The sequence below is a fragment of the Octopus bimaculoides genome, chromosome 9 (assembly GCF_001194135.2).
Source record: "Octopus bimaculoides isolate UCB-OBI-ISO-001 chromosome 9, ASM119413v2, whole genome shotgun sequence".
Lineage (NCBI taxonomy): Eukaryota > Metazoa > Mollusca > Cephalopoda > Octopoda > Octopodidae > Octopus > Octopus bimaculoides.
In genome coordinates, this window is record NC_068989.1 from 54,472,147 (window position 1) to 54,480,422 (window position 8,276).

General features: G+C 40.0%; 1 protein-coding gene across 3 annotated transcripts in view; it reads left to right on the forward strand.

Moving 5' to 3' along the window:
• Nucleotides 1-8,276, forward strand: part of LOC106867276 (serine dehydratase-like) — a 24,242-nt gene that overhangs the window by 3,871 nt on the left and 12,095 nt on the right. For 2 of the 3 annotated variants that reach the window (XM_014912113.2, XM_014912121.2), the window contains exons 2-4: nucleotides 1,828-2,026; nucleotides 3,094-3,246; nucleotides 6,628-6,703. In XM_014912113.2, coding sequence (XP_014767599.1) covers nucleotides 1,859-2,026; nucleotides 3,094-3,246; nucleotides 6,628-6,703 — 397 coding nt within the window. In that variant the 5' untranslated portion in view covers nucleotides 1,828-1,858. Of the gene's footprint in view, nucleotides 1-1,807; nucleotides 2,027-3,093; nucleotides 3,247-6,627; nucleotides 6,704-8,276 lie in introns of those variants that run through there. The other variant, XM_052970689.1, reaches the window with a different exon arrangement.

Genomic DNA, 8,276 nt, shown 5'->3' on the forward strand with positions numbered 1-8,276 from the left:
AGATTGATAGATATGTATGTGTGTAATTTTGTGTTTGTGTTATGTTTATCTCCGCCGCTTGACCACTGACGTCAATTTGTTTAAGTACTTCTGACTTAGCGGTTCAGCAAAAGATAACAGATTAAGTATCAGGTTTAAAAATAAATACTGGAATCAATTTATTTGACTAACACCTTTCGAGGCGGCGTCTCAGCATGGCTACAGTTCAATGATTGAAACAAGTAAAAACATGTTATCGAGTGTATGTATTTATGTATGTATATATATCAGTTTCGGCTGATATATCCTCCAGCCTTCATCAGGTGTCTTGGGGAAATTTCGAATCTGGGTTCTCGTTCCTAAGGTATTTTTCGATGCTATTATTATCATCATCATCATCATTATTATTACTATTATTTTTGAATGAGAGAGCAGGGCATGCCATCAAAGTGACACTGGGGTAAAATATACGAAGCCCATTATACCCATTATGACTACCCGTCTGATAAGGGTACACCAGGCACATGCATCACAACCATATGTGCGCGACATGGTGATCTCATATCAAGATAAACAGCGCATGACCTTGCAGGTGGCGCCCAGTTAGAATTTTTTCTCTACGCCATATGCCCGTGGTTAAGAGCGCGGGCTACTAACCCCAAGATTCCGAGTTCGAATCCTGGTAGCAACCTGAATAATGATAATAATAGCAATAATAATAATAATAATAATAATAATAATAACAACAACAACAACAACAACAACAACAACAACAACAACAACAGCATCGAAAAATACCTTAGGAATGAGAACCCAGGTTCGAAATTTCCCCAAGACACCTAATGAAAACTGGAGGGTATATCAGCCGAAACATTGTGTTAAGTACAAACAAGATGAGGACAAATATCCGTCAAATGTAAATAATGTAAATAATGTACATAATTCTCATCTCTTAAAAATAGAATTGTATTTTTTAATTATTATAAATCTTCCACTGAAAAGGGAGCCGGTTTCCAACAAAGGCTCCATCTTTGGAATGTAGTTAACGCAGACAAATTCACATTTGGAACTTGAGAAGAGTCTTGCATAATTTTACTGTTCCACTCACAGATTGCCCTTTTAATGTACGAATCAACCGCTCGATTTCGCTTTCTGAAAATCCCAGTTTATCCAGATTCTTCTTTAAGTATCAGTCTTAAAAATAAATACTGGAATCGATTTATTCGACTAAAACCCTTGTATGTATGTATGTATGTATGTATGTATGTATGTATGTATGTGTGTGTGTGTATGTATGTATGTATGTATGTAAGTGGGTATGTATGTATGTATGTATGTATGTATGAGTGTGTGTATGTATGTATGTATGTATGTATGTATGTATGTATGCATGTATGTATGTATGTATGTATGTAAGTGTGTGTGTTTGTGTGTGTGCATGTATGTATGTTTTTATTTGTATTCTTCATTGTATTCTTTCTGGGTCGAGCTGGTTTCAAACAGAGAACCACATACTCCAGTATCTATCAGTTCGTGCATTCAACATATATACAAATACACATGCTCACTTGATTATGCTAGTAAATGCATATGTATAAGCTATATAGGGTGTTATCAGAAAAAAGAAAAAGAAAAAGAATTTTCAAACATAGAATGATGTCCGCTAACACGAACTTTACAGATACAATTTGTAAGCAGAACGGTATAAATATGCAAGACTTTCTTAAAGTTCGACGTATAACAATTATCCTTCTCATCCAAATTTCAGGGATCTGACTTATTCTTGCCCGGCGTGTTAACGATTCTACCAGGTTTCTTAATCGATATTTTCCTCATTTGTCAATCCAGGTGTGATTGATTTGAAGATTCCTGTAAAACGATGACCTCACTTGATAAACCTACTCCCGGGATTCTACATTACGCGACGCCCTGTTTTCTCAGTGAAACCATAAGCAGTCGAGCTGGATTTAAGGTTTATCTTAAATTGGAGAACTTACAACCAAGCGGTTCCTTTAAGATACGTGGTATTGGTAACTTTTGTCAAAAGGTAGGTGGTCCGCTAATACGCTTTTCTTGTTGCATAATATTAAGTTCTCGGTAAGGCAGCAAGCTAACAGAATCGTTTATCATCGCGGGCAAAATTCTTGGCAGTGTTTCTTTTGGCTGTTTACAATCTGAGTTCAAAATACGACCGAGGTCGACTTTGCCTTTAGCTCTTTCAGGGTCGATAAAATAAGTATGTCCACGTTTAAGTGTGTGCGGGTGTGTATATATGTATATGGGTGTGCATGAATCAATATTTGTTATTGTGTATGTTTAGCTTTCTTTCTTGCCTTTAACCCTCCAACGCGGAGTATAGGCCACTTATAATTGAATTCCATGTCGCATAATTTCTCGCTTCTGTACTTATACTCTGCCATGAATGTCCTCCTTTCTCTAGTTCCTTTTGTGTTGATCTACGCCACGTGTTCTTAGGCCTACCCCTCTTTCTATATCCATCTGGATTCCACTGTAAAGCGCTTTTCGCTGCATTTGGTGTGTCCTTTCTAATTGTGCTACCAATCCACTTCCACTTTCTCTTAAATATTCGTTCTCTAATCGGAACTTGATTCGTTCTTTGCCATAGCTCCATATTGCTTATGTGTTCTGGCCATCTGATTTTAAGTATACTACGCAAGCACCTGTTGATGAATGATTGTATTTCCTTATTTGACTTAACTGTTGTTCGCCATGTCTCAGCCCCATATAACAACACCGCTTTTACGTTAGTGTTAAAAATTCTTATTTCGTTCTTTATTGAAATTACACTTGCGCTCCATACTTTTTTTAACAGGTGAAAAGCTGTCCTTGCCTTACTCATTCTCGTCTTAATATCTTCGTCAGTACCGCCTGAGAACGTTATATTACCACCTAGATACGTAAACTCGGCTACATCTCTAGTTCACCGGTTTCTAGTTTAATACGTTCAATGTTTTCTTCATTAACGCGCATAATTTTTGATTTGTCGCGGCTGACTTTCAATATCGTGTATGTATTTGAGTATATCTGTTTATATATGAACTGGTTTTTAATTTTGACGATTTCACTCGTTGTTTCTCTTTTATATTTTTACAGGCAAAACAGAGAGGTGCTACGAAGTTTTCTTGTTCTTCAGGTGGAAATGCTGGCCTGGCAGCAGCTCTTGCCGCCAGAAAGTTAGGGCTTCCTCTTTTCATAGTCGTTCCTGAGACATGCCCATCATTTATTCAAGAGGACTTGAGAAAACAGGTACATAGAATGTGTATTAAAGGATAACTGCTGTGCTGATGATGTCGATTGAGACAGAAACACATCAGCAGCTGTCTTTTACAAATGGCATATCACTTACGTATACTCTTCGATACGTTAGATTGTCTCCCCTTCTCATTCAGAGTTGGTTGTATTCTCTTGTACGATATTTAATATACTTTTTTATCATACCCCTGATCACTCTGAATTACTTAGCACATATTCATTTAAATTATACACACAGACACATACACACACACATGGAAGTAAACATAGACGAATATACATACAGAAATATATTGCGAATTTCGGTACCTATTCATCTGACCTGTCCAGGGGTTGATTGATGGTAACAACACTACCCCACGTTCAAGCATATTAGTAGAAAAAAGTTCAAGAAAAACAAGATTAACTATATCGTACCGGGGCTGCAAAGAGATTAACAAAGAAACAACGATGATCAATGAATAATGGGCGTGATGACTAGGACGGCGCTCTGGCAGAATCGTTAACACGCCGGGCAAAATGCTTAGCGGCATTTTGCTGTCTTTATGTTCTGAGTTAAAATTCCACTGAGGTTGACTTTGCCTTTCATCCTTTCGGGATCGATAATATAAGTACCAGTTAAACAACTGGGATCGATATTATCAACTTACCCATTCCTTCAGAATTGCTAGCTTCCTCTCCCCTGTCACTCCCGTTAATAATGGGAGCGATGCGAAAGGATAGACTGAATTGGTTTCTAGACTTGCAGACGTTGACACAATAATGCACCAGCTCCTACATTCGATCCTCTGAAGTGGAGAGGTTGGTAAAAAATAATTAAAAAAAAAAAAACCAAGCTTACAATCTTTAATTCGGTTTTCGTGCGTATCCTCATCTGTTCATGAATTCTGAGCAATGACCGAAAGAGTAAGGTCACGAATACAAGCAGCCGAAATGAGGGTCCTCTGAAGGATCTCTGGAGTAACGTTACATGATAGAGAGCATTGCATGGAGATAAGGCAGACTTTCCAAATCGATCCGCTACATCTCTGCAGTTCCGGTACTATGGATATGTGAATAGCGTATCGCAGGAAAGAATCGCAAGACGGTTTCTTCAAGCTGAGTCAACTGGCAGGAGACTAAAGAGTAAACCATGAACGAGTCAGTTGGATAATATCCATAGTCTAAGTTGGTTACGCTTGGGAATTCAGCTGGAAAGTGTAATGATGGTTTCTCTAGAGAGAGCCCAATGGAAAAGGCACCTGATGATTTTATTTCCACGATCGTCCCAGCAATAGGGGTAGAGAAGATGGTCGGACGAACGGACGGACGGACGGACAGACGGACGGACGGACGGACGGACAGATGGAGGGAAGAGAAGCATAGCTAATAAATTCAGCAAGAATCCTTGATAAACAGGCTTAAATTTTAACTCGTTGATTTTTATTTCAGTCGTAGAGGAATTAAGCCAAAGCTCTTATTTCTCCCATTTAATTCCTTTCTCATATTCCAGGCTCGTCTTCATTCCTTACAGAAAAAACACATAAAGGGTACTTTTCGAATATGCCATTGTCATTTAATATTAATCGGTGTTAAGGCGGCGAGATGACAGAATCGTTACCACGCCGGAAATAACGGTCAGTGACATTTCGTCCGTCTTTATGTTTTGAGCTCAAATTCTGCCGACGTCGACCTTGCCATTCAACCTTTCGGGTTCGATAAAATAAGTACCAGTTGTGCACTGGGGTCGATGTAATCGGCTTAGCCCCTCCCCTGAACTTATTGGCCTTGCGTCAAAATTTGAAATCAGTATTAACTGATATTTGTGATTAAGAAAACTGCAGGTATAAATAATTGCAGTTGCTTGACCTGCTAGAAACAGCAGGCAAATTTCACACTAACTACATTTTAAGTTCTTAAAAAAAGGTAAAGAAAACGTTAGATAATATAGTCCTAGGTACCCTTAGACCAAATACGTACACACACACACACATACACACACACACACACATACACACACATACACACACACACACACACACACATATAATGAGACGATGCATGAAGGTTCTACCGTTTCTTGTTCAATAACCTGCACCGATAGTTTGTTTATAGTGATCGAATGTTTGTGTTGTACATCAGTTCACTTCCTCAATCAAATCGACGTTGCCTTAACAGGTGCACAAATTACCACAAGTCAGGGGTCGAAGTGTTTGCCTAATGACTGAAACAAGCAAAAGATAAAAAATAATGTGTGTCTGTGTCTGTGTTCGTGTGTGCGCTTGATTTTGTGTGCGTGCGTGCGTGCGGGTGTGTGTGTATGTGTGTGCGCGCGCACATATGTATTATGTATGTGTACATGTATGCACCTATGTCTTCATATACATATATTATTTAATAAGCCCCCATAGTTAAACGCGCTACTAAAAATTTTATATTTTGAAAATACTTAAAAATTCGGCAGATTCATATTACAGGCCTTATGTCTGCAAGCAATCCTGCAGGTTCGAATATACACGAACAGCCTTATTTAAGAAATACACATATACACACCCACACACGCATACACACGCACGCATACATAGGGCCTTTCGGGAATGATGGGTAACGCCTGGAAGAAATCCTGAATGGATATAGAAAGAGAAATAGCGAGGGAGTAGATAAAAGTTTACCGGCAAGATAAGCATCCGGTGGCGAAAGACAGAGAGATGGGAAAATTAGTCACGGGTCATGTGTGGGCAGTTGTTGGCAATCCGTCGCTTACGACGTCGAGGGTTCCAGTTGATCCGATCAACGGAACAGCATGCTCGTGAAATTAACGTGCAAGTGGCTGAGCACTCCACAGACACGTGTACCCTTAACGTAGTTCTCGGGGATATTCAGCGTGACACAGTGTGACAAGGCTGGCCCTTTGAATTACGGGCACAACAGAAACAGGAAGTAAGAGTGAGAGAAAGTTGTGGTGGAAGAGTAGACAGCAGGGTTCGCCACCATCCCCTGCCGGAGCCTCGAGGAGCTTTAGGTGTTTTCGCGCAATAAACACTCACAACGCCCGGTCTGGGAATCGAAACCGCGATCCTATGACCGCGAGTGCGCTGCCCTAACCACTGGGCCATTGCGCCTCCACTGTGTGGGCAGTAGATGGAGGGGAATAAGGATGAAAGAGAGGGAGAGAGAGAGGCAGAGAGAACAGGGAAGGAAGGAAGGGAGAAAGTCTATAATTACAAGTGAGAAGAGGAGAGAGAGGAAGAGAGGAAGTTGGGATGTTAGAAAAGGAATATGAGGACGAGAGAGAAAGAAAGAAGATAGAGTCGCAAAAAATATATGCATACACACATACATACATACCCACATGCATATACAAAAGTACCTGTATGTCTTGTGTCTACGTTTTAGGGTGCACAAGTTGAAGTATTCGGTAGCTGTTTTGATGAAGCTAATGAACGAGCTCTGACAAAAGCAGAGAAAGAAGGTCAGTCTCATTTAGTCTACATTTCATGTTTATATATATATATATCAATAATACTGTCTATATTAACATTCAGGCTTACGTATTTATCGATAATATTACTATGTACTCTACATATTACGTTTTATGTCTGTGTCTGTATGTGTGTTGTGATGTTTGTGGGGTGGTATTATTTCACGTTGCTCCAGCCTACTCAGTTGGCAAAAATGATTAGTGTCTGTATTTGAAAGGGCCAACCTTGTGACATTCTGTATGATGCTGAATCTCCCCGAGAACTACTTTAAAGCTACGCGTGTCTGTGGAGTGCTCAGCCACTTGTGCGTTAATTTTCTGAGCAGGCTGTTCCATTGATCGGATCAACTGGGCCCCTCACCGTCGTAATCGTAATGTCTGGATGTCGATATGTTTCTCAGTCTGTTTGTTCTTCTCTGTGACAGTGTGGTTATAACCTCTAGCTGGCACTCCGTCGGTTACGACTTCGACGATCCCAGTTGATCCGATCGATGGAACAGCCTGCTCAGAAAATTAACGTGCAAGTGGCTGAGCACTCCACAGACACGTGTACCCTTAACGTAGTTCTCGGGGAAATTCAGCGTCATACAGAATGTCACAAGGTTGGCCCTTTCAAATACAGACACTAATCATTTTTGCCAACTGAGTAGGCTGGAGCAACGTGAAATAAAGTGTCATGCTCAAAGACACAATGCGCCGCCGGGAATCGAACTCATGACTTTATGATTGTGAGCCGAATACCCTAACCACTAAAACAAACGGCCTTCTCTAATTATAAGCTTTAGAGAATTGATGTTTCCATCGGCAGATTTCAGAGTTTGAAATGACACCTAAAGAATTTATTATTGTTGTCGCGAGAAGTACGTTAAAGTCACGCGTGTCTGTGAAGTGCTCAGCCACTTACACGTTAATTTCACGAGCAGGCTGTTCCGTTGATTAGATCAACTGGAACGCTCATCGTCATAATCGACGGAGCACCCAGCCATACACATTCATACATACATACATACATACATACATACATATGTCGTGAATACATAGGGTCCTTTGCATACAGCAAATCCTACTTTTTTTCTGTCGAGGGCTTATGTGCCCCAATGTTAGACTATTTAACTTAAGTCAACGCACGGTGATCGTTTATAAACTTTAAGCTTATAAAATATTATGGACTAATGGGTATATGTCGATTAGTGTGTTGAAGTGTAGAGTAGAGCACTGGCACAGTTTGGGCTACCTGGTGTCGTCCACAGTCGGGGTGTGTTTCCGTTGGATCTAATTCATTAATTCCGCGGTATTAATTGAGGTAACTCGAACGTGGAATCTAAAAACAGAAACAATTTCTATCATAGTAGGTGCCTTAGGTATAATAAAAAATATTCAGACAAATACATAACAAAAACACCAGGAAATACAAATATATATAACATACAGAAAATTGCACTACTGGGTACTGCACACTTCCTACGCAAAACACTTTCAATACAGTAACCATAAGAGCATCACAGCAAACCACAGCACATACCGAAGGCACACAGAGCTGCGCTCGGTAGTGAAGTGAAAGCAC